Source organism: Chlorocebus sabaeus, chromosome 11 (genome assembly GCF_047675955.1).
Source record: "Chlorocebus sabaeus isolate Y175 chromosome 11, mChlSab1.0.hap1, whole genome shotgun sequence".
NCBI classification, from domain to species: Eukaryota; Metazoa; Chordata; class Mammalia; order Primates; family Cercopithecidae; genus Chlorocebus; species Chlorocebus sabaeus.
The window spans coordinates 92,203,470-92,219,373 of NC_132914.1; the positions used below are offsets into that span (position 1 = coordinate 92,203,470).

General features: G+C 43.9%; 1 protein-coding gene across 2 annotated transcripts in view; it reads right to left on the bottom strand.

The window, feature by feature from the left end:
* TMCC3 (transmembrane and coiled-coil domain family 3) overlaps positions 1-8,098 on the bottom strand; it is a 309,980-nt gene extending 301,882 nt beyond the window's left edge. For both annotated transcript variants that reach the window (XM_037996694.2, XM_073021001.1), the window contains exon 1: positions 7,725-8,098. In XM_037996694.2, the coding sequence (XP_037852622.1) occupies positions 7,725-7,733 (9 nt within the window). In that variant the 5' untranslated portion in view covers positions 7,734-8,098. The remainder of the gene's footprint in view (positions 1-7,724) is intronic.
* Between the last annotated feature and the right edge of the window lie 7,806 nt (positions 8,099-15,904).

Here is a 15,904-nt window from a genome sequence, read left to right on the forward strand (position 1 = left end):
ATCCAAATGTGAAATAGAAATGATGGACATGAAGTACAAAGGGTAGGCAGGAGAACAGTGGATGGGGTCATTAGGGACACAGGAATCTCACCTATGTCTAGGGTGGCAAGACTAGCAGGGGTGCTCTAGAGTCAGAAAGACAAAGGATTCCAATCATAGTTTGGCTCTGTACTATCAGAAAAATGACTTAACCAATCCAAGGATCATTTTTTTCATCTGTAAAATGGGGATAAGAACATCTGCCTCTCCATGGATAAACCACTTTGATACAGTTCTAGGAAGAAACTGGGAGACAGGCACTCACACTGGTAGATGTGTAAACTGGTTCAATTTCTATGGACGCAGTCTGGTAATACTGCTCTTTTTTCAAACTTAACAAACTTATGTACCACTTAAAAAGTGCCAGGCACTACACTAGGCACTTTACAAATAGTATTTGATTCTTGAGGCACATTGCAAAAATGGTGGCAGGGATTCCCTTCACTGTATCCCTGCATCCCTGACCTTGTAGAGTCCCCTCCCACACAGATTCTGAGCTTGACTCTTGCTTTGGTCAATGGAACAGCAGCAAATGTGACACAAGCAGAGGCTTGAAAAGTGCTTGAGCTCTGCCCTCCTGCGCTACTCTATGGAACTCTGAGACCACCATGTGAAGAAGCCTGAGCTAGGCTACTGAAGCATGAGAGATTGCATGCTGTCCCAAATGAGTCCCCGATGACCAACACATCTGTCAAGCACCAGACATGTGAGTGAGGCCATCCTAGACTTTCCGGCCTTCAGCAGATCTACAAGCTAACCACAGAAGCAGAATCAGAAGAGTCACTCAACCAACCCACAGATTTGAGAGCCAAGTAAAACGGTTATTTTTTTAAGCCATGATGATTTGGAGTGATTTGTTGTACAACACAAACTGATAGAATCCTCGTAACAATCCTATTAGGTAGCTACCATTATTATCCCTATTTTGCAAATAAAGCAACTGAGGCAAAGAGGGGTTAAGTGACTTTCACGACATGTAAATGGCAGAGCCAAGACTCAACTCCAAGCAATCTGTCTACAGGTCTGTGCTCCTAACTCCTACACTATGTTGCTTTACCTACTAAAAATACAAGTATTCACATCACTTGACCCAGAAATTCCACTGCAATTTATCATGCAAATATGCTTGCACACATGCAAAATCATGAATATATAAGATTATTCACTACAACATTGTTGATAACAGCAAAATACCAGAAAAAAAATTCTAGTGCAGGCATACCTCGGTTTAGTGTACTTCCCTTTATTGAACTTCACAGATACTGTCTCTTTTACTAATTGAAGGCTTGTGGCAACCCTGTGACCAGCAAGTCTATCTGCACCATTTTCCAACAGTATATGCTCATTTCATGTCTTTGGGACACATTTTAGTAATTCTCCCAATATTTCAACCTTTTTTATTATTACTGTATCTGTTAAGGTGATTTGTGTCCACTGGTCTTTAATGATACTGTTGTGATTGTTTCGGGGCACCACGAACCATACCTACATAAAATGGTAAACTTACTGTATAAATGTTGAGCATATCCTGACAACTCTACCCACCAACTCTTCCTCTCTCCCTCTTTTCTTGGGCTTCTCTATTCCAAGACACAACGATATTGAAATCAGGCCAATTAATAACCTTACGATGGCCTCTGAGTATTAAAGTAAATGGAAGAGTTGTCCACCTCTCACTTTAAATCAAAAGCTAGAAATGATTAAGCTTAGTGAGGAAGGCATACTGACAGCTGAGATAGGCCAAAAGCCAGGCTTGTTGCACTGACTGGTCAGCCAAGTAGTAAATGCAAAGGAAAAGTTCTTGAAGGAAATTAAAAGTGCTACTCCAGTGAACACATGAATAATAAGAAAGCAAAACAGCCTTATCGCTGAAGGGGAGAAAGTTTTAGCAGTCTGGATAGAAGATCAAACTAGTCATAATTCCCTAAGCCAAAACCTAATCCAGGGCAAGGTGCTAACTCTCTTTAATTCTATGAAGGCTGAAAGAGGAGAGGAAGCTGCAGAATAAAAGTTTGAAGCTGGCATAGGTTGGTTCATGAGATTTAAGGAATGAAGCTGTCTCTGTAACATAAAAGTGCAGGGTGAGGCAGCAAGTGCTGATGGAGAAGCTATAGCAAGTTATCCGGAAGATGTAGCTAAGATCAACCATGAAGATGACTACACTGAATAACAGATTTTCAGTGTAGACCAAACAGCCTTATATTGGAAGAAGATGTCAACCAGGACTTACATAGCTAGAGATGAGAAGTCAGTGCCTGGCTTCACAGCTTCAAAAGACAGGTTGACTCTCTTGTTAGGGACTAATATAGCTGGTGACATTAAGTTGAAGCCAATGCTCATTTACCATTCTGAAAATCCTTGGGCTCTTAAGAATTATGCTAAATCGACTTTGCCTGTGTTCTATAAACAGAGCCACAAAGCCTGGATGATAGCACATCTGTTTACATCATGGCTTACTGAATATTTTAAGCCCACTGTTGAGACCTACTGCTCAGAAAAAAAAAAAAAGATTCTTTCAAAGTATTAATGCACATTGACAATGCACTTAGTCACCCAATATCTCTGACGGAAATATCCAAGGAGATTGATGTTGTTTTTGTGCCTGCTAATACAACATCCATTCTTCAGGCCATGGGTCAAGAAGCAATTTCAACTTTCAAGTCTTATGATGTAAGAATACATTTTGTAATGTTATGGCTGCCATAGTGATTCCCCTGATGGCAAAATAAATTTAAAACCTTCTGGAATGGATTCACCGTTTTTACATGCCATTAACAACATTCTTAATATGAACATTTACGATATCAACATTAACAGGAGTCTGGAAGATGGGTCCAACTCTTACGAATGACTTTGAGAGGTTCAAGACTTCAGTGGAGGAAGGAACTGCACTGGAAACAGCAAGAGAACCAGAATTAGAAGTGGAGTCTGAAGATGTGACTGAATTGCTGCAATCTCATAAAATTTGAATGGATGAGGCTTCTTATGAATGAGTAAAGAAGTGGTTTCTTGAGATGAAACCACTCCTGGTGAAGATGCTGTGACATTGTTGAAATAACAACAAAGAATTAGAATTAGAATAATGTTAGTTGATAACATAGGCAGGATTTGAGAGCATTGACTCCAATTTTCAAAGAAGTTCTACTATAGGGAAAATGCTATCAAACAACATCACATGCTACAGAGAAATCTTTCATGAAAGGAAGAGTAAATCAATGCAGCAAATTTCATTGTTGTTTTAAGAAATTGCTACAGTCACCCCAACCTTCAGCAACCACCCTGCTCTAGTCAGTCAGCAGCCTTCAACACTGAGGCAAGACCCTCCAACAGCAAAAAGATTATGACTCACTGAAAGCTCAGACAATTGTTGGCATTTTTTAGCAATAAAGTATTTTATTTAAAATATATACAGTGTGCTTTTTTAAACAATGCGATTGTATACTTAATAGACTATAGTGTAGTGTGAACATAACTTTTATATGCACTATGAAACTAAAAAATTGTTTGATTCACTTTATTTAGATATTCACTTTATTGGGATGGTCTGGAATTAAACCTGCAACATCTTCGAGTTATGCCTGTATATTGACATAAAGGTTTCCCATTTATAGCTATAAAGAGAACTTGGGGCTGGGCGCAGAGGATCCACACCTGTAATCCCAGCATTTGGGGAGGCCAATATGGGAGGATTCCTTGAGCCAAGGAGAGTTCAAGACCAATCTGGGCAACAGAGTGAGACCCCTATCTCTACAAATAAAAAAAATTAGCCTGGTATGATGGTGCATGCCTGGAGTACCAGCTACTCTAGAGGCAGAGGTGGGAGGATCACTTGAGCACAGAAGGTTAAGGCTGCAGTGAGGTAGGATTGCACCACTGCACTGCAGCCTGGGAAACAGAGCAAGACTCTATCTCAAAAAAAAAAAAAAATAACATATAGATACATACACACACATATATAAATAAAGAGACCTTCATAAATCTATAAATACCAATCTTGTTGTATGAGAGAAAAAAGTGTGGTGAAGAAGAGTGTACTTATATGCTACCATTTGTGCTTTTAAAAACAAAAAGTATGAATATATCACTGCTGATATATGCATAGATTATTTCTAGAGGGATAGAAGAGATGAGTTAACATCAATTGCTTCTAGGAAGGGGAACTAGCTGCCTGGGCAACAGAATAGGAAGGCTCATTTTCGTTGTCAGCTTTTGATATCTTTTAAATTTTATACGATGTAAATGTATCACCTATTAATTTTTAACTTAAAAGGTTGTTATGAAAATGAAGGAAGACAGTAGATGCCAGGCTCAAAGAAAATAATCAATAAATAGTAGCTACCAGCCTGGACAACATAATGAGATCTCGTTGTTACAGAAAATTAAAAAATGAGGCAGGAGGATCGCTTGAGCCCAGAAGGTGGAGGCTGCAGTGAGCTTTGAGGGTGCCACCGCACTGCCACCTGGGTGAGAGAGCGAAACTCTGCCTCAAAAAAAAAAAAAAAAAGAAAAGTAGCTACCATTATAATTATTCTCCCACCACTGCTTTCTAACTTTTTCTAACACAAATAATTTTTTAAAGCAACCAATCCTCTGTAACTCCTGGCTTGCATGGAAAGAGCTCATTTTGGATTCAAAAATAATGAAGGAAATATGAAGGAGCTATGTGAAGAGGTGAAAGAAGACCCAACCATGGGGTTCTCTGGTGTTCAAAGTCCTGGGCAGCACAGTACACACCACACCAGCCTTTTGTCGGAGCCCATGTGGGCTACTACAATCAAATCCCATAGACTAGATGACTTTAAACGACAAAAATGCGTTTCTGACAGCTCTGGAGACTGGAAAGTCCAAGATCACGGCCCCAGCAGATTCAGTGTCTGGTGAGGGCCCAAGTTCTGGTTCGGAGATGGTGTCTCCTCACATCATGGAAGGGGCAAGGTAGCTCTCTGAGGCCTCCTTTATAAGCTTCTGCCCTTGTAACCTGATCACCTCCCAAAGACCCACCTTTTTTTTTCTCTCTCTTTTTTCGAGACGGAGTCTCACTCTGTTGCCCAGACAGGAGTGCAGTGGAGCGATCTTGGCTCACTGCAAGCTCTGCCTCCCAGGTTCATGCCATTCTCCTGCCTCAGGCTCCCGAGTAGCTGGGACTACAGGCGCCTGCCACCACGTCCAGCTAATTTTTTTGTATTTTTAGTAGAAACGGGGTTTCACCGTGTTAGCCAGGATGGTCTCAATCTCCTGACCTCGTGATCCGCCTGCCTCAGCCTCCCAGAGTGCTGGGATTACAGGCGTGAGCCAGAGACCCTTCCCTTAACACCATCACCTTGAGGGTTAGGATTTCAACATATTAACTGCAGGGATCACATTCAGACCACAGCCTCTCTCTTCAGAGGAACCCAAATACTGGGCATCTTCTGTGCTCCTGCTCTGTACATTCCCTATGCACCTTCTCTTTCATTCAAGGATACCAAATGAAAGTAATTACTTTTGATTCTAATAGTCTCTGCACACTCTCTATCTGCAGCTACTGATCTGCAACAGTTGAAGGGTTGCCACATGCATCTGCCAAACTGCCAAATTATATGCTTCTCCAGAACCAGACAGGGTCTGGGGCAGAAACAAAAAGTTTGTAGGCAACAGAGTGTAATGTCAAGAGCCAGGGCTTCGGAGTCCAGCAAACCTGGGCACAAATCCTGCTCTACTTTCTTCACAGCACTCATCACTATCTGAAATGACGAATTCGTACATTTGTTTACTACTTTATTATCTGATTTCTCAGTTTGAATGTGGCCTCCAAGAGAACAAGGCTTTTGTACGTCATGTTCCTCACAGTATTCCTAGAGCTCAGAACAGTGCCTGCACATAGTAGGTGCTTAATACACATATCTTATGGAGGTGGGGGCTGGGGATTTAAAACGCAGATTGCCAAGCTCCAGTTTCAGAGATTCTGACTCATTAGGTTTGAAACAGAGCCTAGGAATCTGCATTTGCAACAAGCATCCATCTCTTCCATCCTAAGGCAGGTAGCAGACAGATCACATGTTAAGATACTTTGGTCAATGCCCTCCATCTCCAAATCGTGATTCTCCCTCTAACACGCACGACTACGGATCCCATTCAGGCTCTTTTCTTTAATTACCCTGGAGCACTGAGGGTAAAAGGAGGTTGCTGGCCCCTGAATTTGGAGTTCAAACAAGTAACCTCACCACCGCCAGTTTCCATTTCTGCTGCATGCGAAAGTAGCTGGCCAGCCTGGCTGGAATCTTGTTCTCCGCAGAAACACCTGAGCAGGTCTGGACTAGCTCCAAAAGTATAAACCAGGTGAATTTCCGTGTCAGCTCACTGAGAACTTCCCAGGGGCAGCTGGGGCCAATTCACACTTGCTGTATACTCCCTCCAAAGACACCCCACTCAACACACACACACAGAACACTTAATTCTGGTACCACCAGCAAAAAGAGGCCCGAGTTCCCTTGGAAGCGACCCAGCCGCTGACAGGCAGAAATCTCTGAAAGGGCCATTCAGGTGACCAAAGCAATAGGCGCCTATGTACCTTACAAGTCAACCTCAAGTTCCAACCTAGAGAAATGCATGGACTCTGGTGGCAGAGTCTTATTCCGTTTTTGTTTTCTTGTTTTTTTTTTGGTTCTGTTTTGTTTTGGTTTTCTTCCATTTCTTCTCAGCCTTGCCTTTTCAGAAAACACCCCTCCATCCCTTCCTTGGCGCCTAAACTATCCTCAGGGTGGCCTTAGGAGGTCTGGGACAATGTGGAGGGTACCTAATGGGATTTCCTTAAGTTTCCTCTACTGCTTTTCCACACTATTAAATGCCGAGATCTTGTATTTGATTAAAGCACCTTCCATTTCCAAAGTTAAAATACAAAGCGGCACACCGGGTCTGATAACTTACAAAATCGCCAGCACCTTCGTGTTAATTAACTTTCTCAGACAAGTAAGACCGAGCTGCACTAGGGCCTGCGCTCTCTCCGGGGCTGACAGTAAGCAGCACCAGTCCCCCAAGCTGTCCCTGGAGGTGGAACAGAGCCCCTGCAGCTGAGCCTGTTTGTTCTTCGTTTTTCCACAGGCGCCTTGGCTGGAGGGTGGGGGTGAGCGCGCGGCCCCTGACACCTGCCGGGAAAGCAGCAGCCGCAGACCCCCAGGGCGCCCCAGGCCAGGAGCTGCGCGCCGTCGGCGGGTGGTGCCTAGGGGAGCCTCGCGCCTTCCAATCGCCAGAGTGCCGGCATCCTTCCTCTCCCCAACCCCAGCCCCGGCCTCGACCTGTAGCTCACCTGCCCCGGACCTGGGGCTGGCTCCTTCTCTGGGGTGTGCGCCGAGGGAGCCCCACCGACGCCCAGCAGAGCTGCCCGGGCTTCCAAGGAAGGACCGGGGCGCTGGGCAGAAGGCAGCCGGGCGGGCGCGAGGGGCGCCGGAGAAGTGGCTCGCCTGCAGGCGGGGGGCGGAGCCCCGGGGCAGCCCACCTCGCAGACGCCGGCCCAGGGCTCCGACGTGCGGGCGCAACCCCGAAGAGTGCAGGCCCAGGGCTCCCGCGGCGCCCCTTCCCCTCCCCAGTCCCCTACGGGCGCCCCCGCTCCCCGCCGACGTCCGGCCCCGCCGCGCCCTCACCCTTCCCTCCGCGAGGGCCCCACCGCACGCTCCTGCCCCCGCGCCCCGGGGTGACGGCTCACTCACCCTCCGCATGGTGTCGGGGCCGTCCGGGCCGGACTCGGCGACTTGAGCGCGAGAAGGGCTGGGCGGGCGGCGACGCTCGGCCGACCGGGAGCTCCGCGCTGCCCCCGCCTGCACACGCCTGCGCCGCGGCCTCAGAGTCGACGGGGGCGGGGCGGGGGCGCGCTGGCCGCGGGGTCCCCTGGGCTCTACCCGGGCTGCGGCGGCGGTGCGGAGCCGGCCAGGGCGCGCTGAGCTCGCGGAGCGCCTGGGCCCCGAGGCCCTTCTGCCCCAGTCGCGTCGTCCCCGCCTCCTCGGGCCGCTTCGCCCCTCTACTCTTCCTCAAGTTCCCGCCCCACCGAGAGCGGAGCGGGTCTCCGATGCCTGTCCCGCAACCCCCAGAACGCAACTGGAGAAGCTTAGGGGTGAACGGTGGGCCCACCCTGCGGGGACCCCAAGTTTGCGGAGCAAGAGGGGACTGGCGGTGAACGCAGATGGCAATTCTCACCCGCCTTAAAAGTACCACCTTAAAATCCTCCCCATAGGATGGGAAGGTGGCCCGCTAATGTCCGTTCCTACTCTTCGTTTTCTTTTTAAATTTTCAGACAGGGTCTCGATCTGTCCCCAGGCTGAGCGCAGGGGCGCGATCTCGGCTCACTGCAGCCTTGAACTCCCAGGATCAAGCGATCCTCCCACCTCAGCCTCCCCAGTAGCTGGGACCACAGGAGCGCGCTCCACTACGCCTGGCTAATTTTTGTATTTTTATTCTTTTATAGAGACAGTGTCTCACCATTTTGCCCAGGCTGGTCTCAAAATCCTGGCCTCAAGCTATCCTCCAGCCTCGGCCTCCCAAAGTGCTGGGATGAGAGGCGTGAGCCACCTCGCCGGCCCTTTTCTATTCCTTAGATGCTGCGATTGTTTTTTGAAAGTCCTGAGCATTCATAAAGCTTTGCAGGGAAGGGTGGGAAGAGAGTTAAGAGTGGTAAACAGCAGGTCCACCGGGGGCTGGAGGAAACACCGTGGAACAGAGAAGGCCTGGTGTCATTCAGGTGAAGGCGCTCGGCAGGGGAAGGGGTCTGCATCCCCATTCCAGCGAAACCCACGGGTTTTCCTAGCAACCCCCTGCGTGCACAGCTTTCTCTTCACAATCGACCTCCACCCCCACTTTTCCAAACAACACGGAAGGCCATCCCCAAATGCTAATGGTTCTGGGGGGAAAAAAATGAGAAGGGGGAAAAAATATATTCCCCAGATCATGAAAACACTGCGCACCCTTGAGCCCAGAATGCAGCATCTAAATCTGCAAGAACAGGATGGAATGATGTGGGAAGGTCTTCCAGGAAGAAATCTGATTTCATTCTGCTTCAACTGCTGAACGAAGTAAATCAAATAGCACGGAACTCAAGGCAGCCTGAATTTTGTGTAGAAAAAATATCTCTTGTTTGTCAAAGGATCTTTTGAAAAGCATCCAAGGACGCTTGTGTTTTCAAAGCGGCTGTGACAGGTATGCAGGCAGACAGCAGTGGGAATGCAAAGGCTTGTGCCAGGTAAACACTTCTCTTGAGTGTTTCAGCTTTGGCATTGCTTTTATGCCAGTTATTCCGGCAGATCACCGCTGTCAAAGAAATACCTTTATAATTTTCTAACATCGATTGAGTGTCAGCAGCACTAAAGAGACCATAATATTACACAAAGTACCTTAATGATCTAATGAATAAAAACATTTTGTCTGGATTTCTCTTTGGTGCCTATCAGCACAGATAGGGGAAGGAGTGACTGATGTGTGCGGGGAAAATGTAAGAAATGACAATTAATGACACTTGCTATGTCACTTTTTTACTTTATCTTATGATCTGCATACAGTGGGTTTTTTCCTCCCTGGATATGAATCTCTTCTGATTGAGCTCTTGTGTTTTTGTCTTTCTTTGGGAAAATAACAATGTTAGTAAATGTCCTTCTGAGCCATACCTGTGTTATCATTTCAATCCACACAACTCTATGAAGTACGTACTGTGATATTATGGTGTTTTAGAGGGAGATACTCCAGCTCAGAAAGGGCAGGTAATTTGCCCAAGATCACACAGCTTGTTAGTGGCACAGCCTGGATTTCAACTAAGGCAGTCTGACATGAGGGCCCTCTCACTTAATGCCCATGCAATACTGCCCTCCTCTGCTTCATGGAAAACGTGCAACTGTGTAAAGGTGTTCTTGGAAGTAAAAACATGAGCTTTTGTCACAGATTAGTCACTTGGTATCTCTGAGCCTTAGCTTCCTCATCTGTAAAATGATGACTTGGACAAAATAGATGCATTAAAGGCCTAGCCAGAAGTAAAGTTGAAGATTTAGAGTATTACTATCTGAGTATTAAAGTATCAGTATTCTTGCTCAGCATTGTAAGAAATCTTAACCTGGAGGTACAGTGTTAGCCACTTCATTGGTTTGTGTGATCTCACCGCAGCCCCTTGTTTTAACACTGCTTGTGCTGCTTTCTACAACAGCACCTCTTCCTGCTCCCTCTAATTAATACTCTTTGCTTTGCAAATGTGATATCTAATCGAATTAATGTTCTTCTTTTTTTCCTTTGAGACAGAGTCTCGCTGTGTTGTGCCCAGTCTGGAGTGCAGTGGCACAATCTCAGATCACTGCAACTTCTGTCTCCCAGGTTCAAGCCATTCTCCCGCTTCAGTGTCCCAAGTAGCTGGCATTACAGGCGCCCGCCACCACACCCAGCTAATTTTTTGTATTTTTAGTAGAGGCAGGATTTCACCATATTGGCCAGGCTAGTCTTGAACTTCCAACCTCAGGTGATCCACCCACCTCGGCCTCCCAAAGTGTTGGGATTACAGACATGAGCCACCGAGCCCGCCCTAATGTTCATTTCTTACTAAACTTGAGTAAGACTCCTGGTGTGGGGAGGGGTGGTCAGTTTCAGTTAACTAGTTGTTAGGATGATCTTGAAGCATTAGTTAGCCTGAATCATTTTTAAGTTCCCTTCAGAAACTAAGACTGTTGTTTAACTATACCAAATAAATGACAACATGTCAGTTGCTAATGGAACACAGTCACACTGGCCATCTATGCAAATCCTCATGTTTCCAATGCTCTCATTAACTACCCTGAAGAATCAATTTAAAAGTAAAACTAGATTGAATCAGATTTCCCCCTTTTTTATTCCAGGGGGAGGGGGAAAGTTCTTTGTTTCTTTCATGTGTTTAAAGAATCTTCAAAATACTTTAATGATAGAGTTGTCTGTTTCATATTATCATATCTCCATTAGCCTTCTAAACTCAGCCATATTATTTGTTTCCTTGCAAATCATCTAATGTTTGAGAACACTATGTTTTCCCCTTTTTTCTTAATTGTTTAACAACATTTCCACCAGTCACAAACAACACTGTTTTTTGTTTGTTTGTTTTTTGAGACAGTGTTTTGCTCTTGTCACCCAGGCTGGAGTGCATTAGCACCATCTCAGCTCACTGCAACTTCCGCATCCCAGATTCAAGTGATTCTCCTGCCTCAGCCTCCCGAGTAGCTGGGATTACAGGCACCCACGACCACACCCAGCTAATTTTTGAATTTTTAGTAGAGACAGGGTTTCACCATGTTGGCTAGACTGGTCTCGAACTCGTGACCTCAGGTGATCCACATGCCTCGGCCTCCCAAAGTGCTGGGATTACAAGCACGAGCCACTGCGCCTGGCCTATTCAGCCATCTTGATCTGCAGGCTGGATTCACAGGTCTTCATCTTAATACAGTAGGAAGTATACTAGCATTAGGAGGTCAAGCTTACTTCTTTCATTACTTATTAAGGTAGATAGGCATTTGATATAAAACTGAACAAAAAGGAACTAGTTTACAATTTTACATAAATAGTAAAAGAGAAGTAACAATAATTTCTTCTTTTTGTAGATAAGAAATGTTATCAATTAGCATAATTTCTTACCAGTCTGTCATCCTCCATTTAGAAAAGCATTAGTAATTAAATGCTGTTTTCCTTTACCATGTTCCTAAATATGAATCCTTCATAAGGCATCCATTAAATACCTACTACGGGGGGTATATATTATTGATTAAATCAGTCCATATATCCCTGAGAGAGGCCAAGAATAATTTCAAGGAAACATGTATCACAGCTACATGCATTGAGTACTTTATGTGTTACAGGCACAGTGAAAAGTCATGTATCAATCTGTTTCATCCTCACAAAACTCTGCAAGATTATTGTTAATATCTTCTCCATATGATAGACTATTATCGAGATGAAACAACTTGCCAAAGGCTGCATGTTTAATTAGTGACACACGTCTAGCCCAATTCTGACTCCAGAACCCAAGAGATTCAGCAGCGATAGGTGGATGTTAATGTATCACACAGACTCTTCTCTCTCCAGAATTTCTTCAAAGCGGTGAAAATGTGAGCCAAGAATTTTATATCCACTAAAACTGACTTTTAAGCATTTATACTAGAATAGAATGACATTAGTTAAGAAAGAATTCTTAAAGGAGATGAGTTTTTAGCTTGAAAAAATATAAGATTTGAATGGGAAGAGTGAAGAATATTCTTTTTTCAGCCTCTCAAGTAGCTGGGACTACAGGTGCATGGTGCCACACCTATCTCTACAATTCTTTTTGTTTGTTTTTTAGAGATGGGGTCTTGCTATGTTGCCCAGGCTAGTCTCAAATTCCTAGCCTCAAGTGATCTCCCCACCTAGCCCTCCCAAAGTGCTGAGATTACAGGCATGAGCCACCATGCCCAGCAAGAATATTCTTCAAAGGGTGCAGTGGAATGAGCCACAATGTAGAGGCGGTGAGTCAATAAACCATTCTTAGGGAACCCTGGGATGTGTGACTTGTTAATTTTTATTTTTATTCCAATATCACAGTTACTTAAGGATATTCTGGGTCCTTTTGCTGTAGAAGGTTTGCATGGTTGCTATGCTATTTCTTTTCTTGCCCTTGCCAAGGCCTGTTCAACTTCTCTGAACCACAATTTAGGGGCTTGACATTCTATTGATCTTTTTCTTTTTCTTCTTCTTCTTGTGACCTGAAGATACAGGGTAGAGTGGGAAAGAACTTACCTAGAGCTGTGTGTTGCCTTTGTCATAGGAATTTAGTTTTCTTCTTTCTTCTAAGGCTCTGTGCCAGAGTTCACCCCTTAGTGGATATTTAAAAAGACAAAATTCACCCAGACTTGCACCCCTTAGTGCTACTTATGTATTTAATTCCATGCTCCTTTTTAGTCTTTGTCGAAATGCATCTGCAATCTATTTACATAGCTATCTCTCCTGCTAGACTCTGAACTCCTTTAAAGAAGGGACTGTCTTAATTCTTACATCTCCATGGTCTATCCCAAAATAGGTGTGCTTAGTACCTGTTTAATAAATGAATGAATGATGTTCAAACTATATTATAGTCTGCTGTTATCCCTTGATTAATGTTTCCTATATTTTACATAGCCTTAATAATTACCTTTATTGGCTGCTCAATATCCACATCTCAGTGATATATTATCGTTTAACCATCCCCTCATGTTGCCATTTGCATTGTTTCTACTCCTTTGATTGAGCCCGGGAGTTCAAGACTGGCCTGGGAAACAGTGCAACTCCATCTCTATAAAGAATACAAAAATTAGCCAGGCATGGTGGTACGCACCTGTAGTCTCAGCTACTTAGGAGGCTGAAACAGGAGAATCATCCGAGCTCGGGGAGATTGAGACTGCAGTGAGCCAAGATCACACCATTGCACTCAAGCCTGAATGATAGAATGAGACCCTATCTCAAAAATAAAATAAAATACTTCTTTGAAATTCCCTTGAGTTAGTAAGTAGGGATCTGACTTCATATTAAGAAGGATTTGGAGGATGAGAATGTGATCATGGTAGATTAAATGGCCTAGAGGTAGGAAGACAAGTTAGGAGGCTAACCTCAGTCACACAAAATAGAACTGATGAAGGAATCAAGGTCAAGATTAGGATGGTGGTTGTGGAAATGGAAAAGGAAAAACAATTTCTACATCCACTGCCAAAGCTGGAGAGATGTAACTAGGGATTTACCCTATATAGGGCTAAAAATATGACAAACAGTGGGGACATTGTCCTGTGATGGAGAGCGCTGTTTTAGCACCACGGACAGCTCCCAGGTTATCAGGTATTCGTCCTGGGTGGTATGGGACCATTATCGCTGTACGTGATGGTGCCTTTTAATAAAAAACATTAAGTAACATTTTTGACCATATAATTAGTGAAAGCTTTACATACATTAATTAATTCTCATAAGGAAACAGGCACGTAAAGATTACATAATGTCACCCCAAAATCATACAGATAGCAAGTGGCAGAGCTAAGTCCTGAGTCCAGGTAGTCTGGGTTTAAAACCCCAGACCTGTAATCCCAGCAGTTTGGGAGGCTGAGGCAAGTGGATCACCTGAGGTCGAGAGTTTGAGACCAGCCTGACCAACATGGTTAAAATCTGTCTCTACTAAAAATACAAAAATTAGTTGGGCGTGGTGGCAGATGCCTGTAATTCCAGCTACTCAAGAGGCTGAGGCATGAGAATCGCTTGAACCCGGGAGGCGGAGGTTGCATTGAGTCAAGATCACGCCACTGCACTCCAGTCTAGGCAACAGAATGAGACTTTGTCAAAAAAAACAAAAACCAAAAAACATTATACCATACTGGAAAAGACACTGATGACAAAGTATGATTATATAGTAATAAAGTCTATATCTTTCCGGCTTTGGCAGTAGATATAGACACCGTTTCTCCCTTTCCATTTCCACAGTTGCCATCCTAGTCTTGACTTTGGTTCTCTCATCAGTTCCATTTTGGTTACGTTGGAACTAAGTTTTGAATGACAAATGGAATTTAACTAGAGGCCAGATGGACAATCGGCTACCTGAAGCCCTGTGTTGAAAGGGTTCTGAGTTCTAATCGAGGTCCAGCGAAAAGCCTCCTGTGAGCAGTTAGCAAATGTGGTAGAGAGTGATGGGAGACCTCAGGCCAGGAAGGTAGGTAAGTCAAATAATAAAGGATCTTGGATGTGAGGAAGGAAGTTTAGACATTTTTCCTAAAAGCTTTAAAAACCCACTGAAAAGTTTTAAGCAAGATATGACATTAGGATGAGATTCGCATTTTAAAAAAATCATCCTAATAATTTCAGGGTAAAGATAACAGAGTAAATCACGATCACAGATTCTTCTTTTCCTAATACCAGATGTAATGAAGAAAAACTGTAGCTCAGAGAGATGACAACAAACTCATCTGAGATAAGGTGAGACGGGGGCCAAGGAGACTTCATCCACACTATATAACAGTTACAAAAAGATCCGGTTGGAGTTGCCCCTATGAAACAAGATTAAGATGAAAAGATGACCATGTAAATGTGGTACAGTCAAAAAAGGGTGGAGTGGGGAGGAAGGAAGATAATGTATGCACTGTGAAGAAACCAGTATGGAAGAAAACATAAACACATGAAACACATCCCCCAGGTAGTGCTTCGCACTATAAATGCCTTCAGAATATGAACGTGGGTAAATAAGACCTCAAAATTGAGATGAAAAAATGACCAAAAGAGAGCAAAAAGGTGTCAGAGCTAAAGCAATGAACCAAAAACTGAAACAACACCATTATAGACCTAATAGATAAATTAGAAATCCCAAATAACAGGAAAGACATGATTAAAAATTGAATTAATGGATAGTAAAAGGTTTGCGATAATCATGGCAAATGCATAATTTGCCACGGAGGGAGTAAAGCAATTAGGGAGAGGATAATGAGATAATAAGAGAACCAAGAGAAATCAAACATAAGATACTTGGTGTCCCTAATTGATGTAGACAATCCAATAAGTGTAACAAAATATGCATTTAGACCCACAATACAGGAAGAGTTTTTCTAAAATGAAGAAAGAACTGAATCTGCAGAGGAAAATTTATACTGTATGCCGGACAAAAAGTACTTTAAACAGACACAAAAACATAGTTTGGTTAAGTTAATAATTTTTAAGGGAAAATAGTTATTTAGGTATCTAGGCAGAAAAGGCAAATCATCCATGAAGCTAGGGGTAGGTGGGGGTAGATTCAAAACAGATATGAACATGTCCAAAACAACCACAAGCCAGAAGACAAAGAAACAATGGCATCGGCCTGGACAACACAGCTAGACTCTGGTCTCTACAAAAATATATATATTTTAAATCAGCTAGGCGT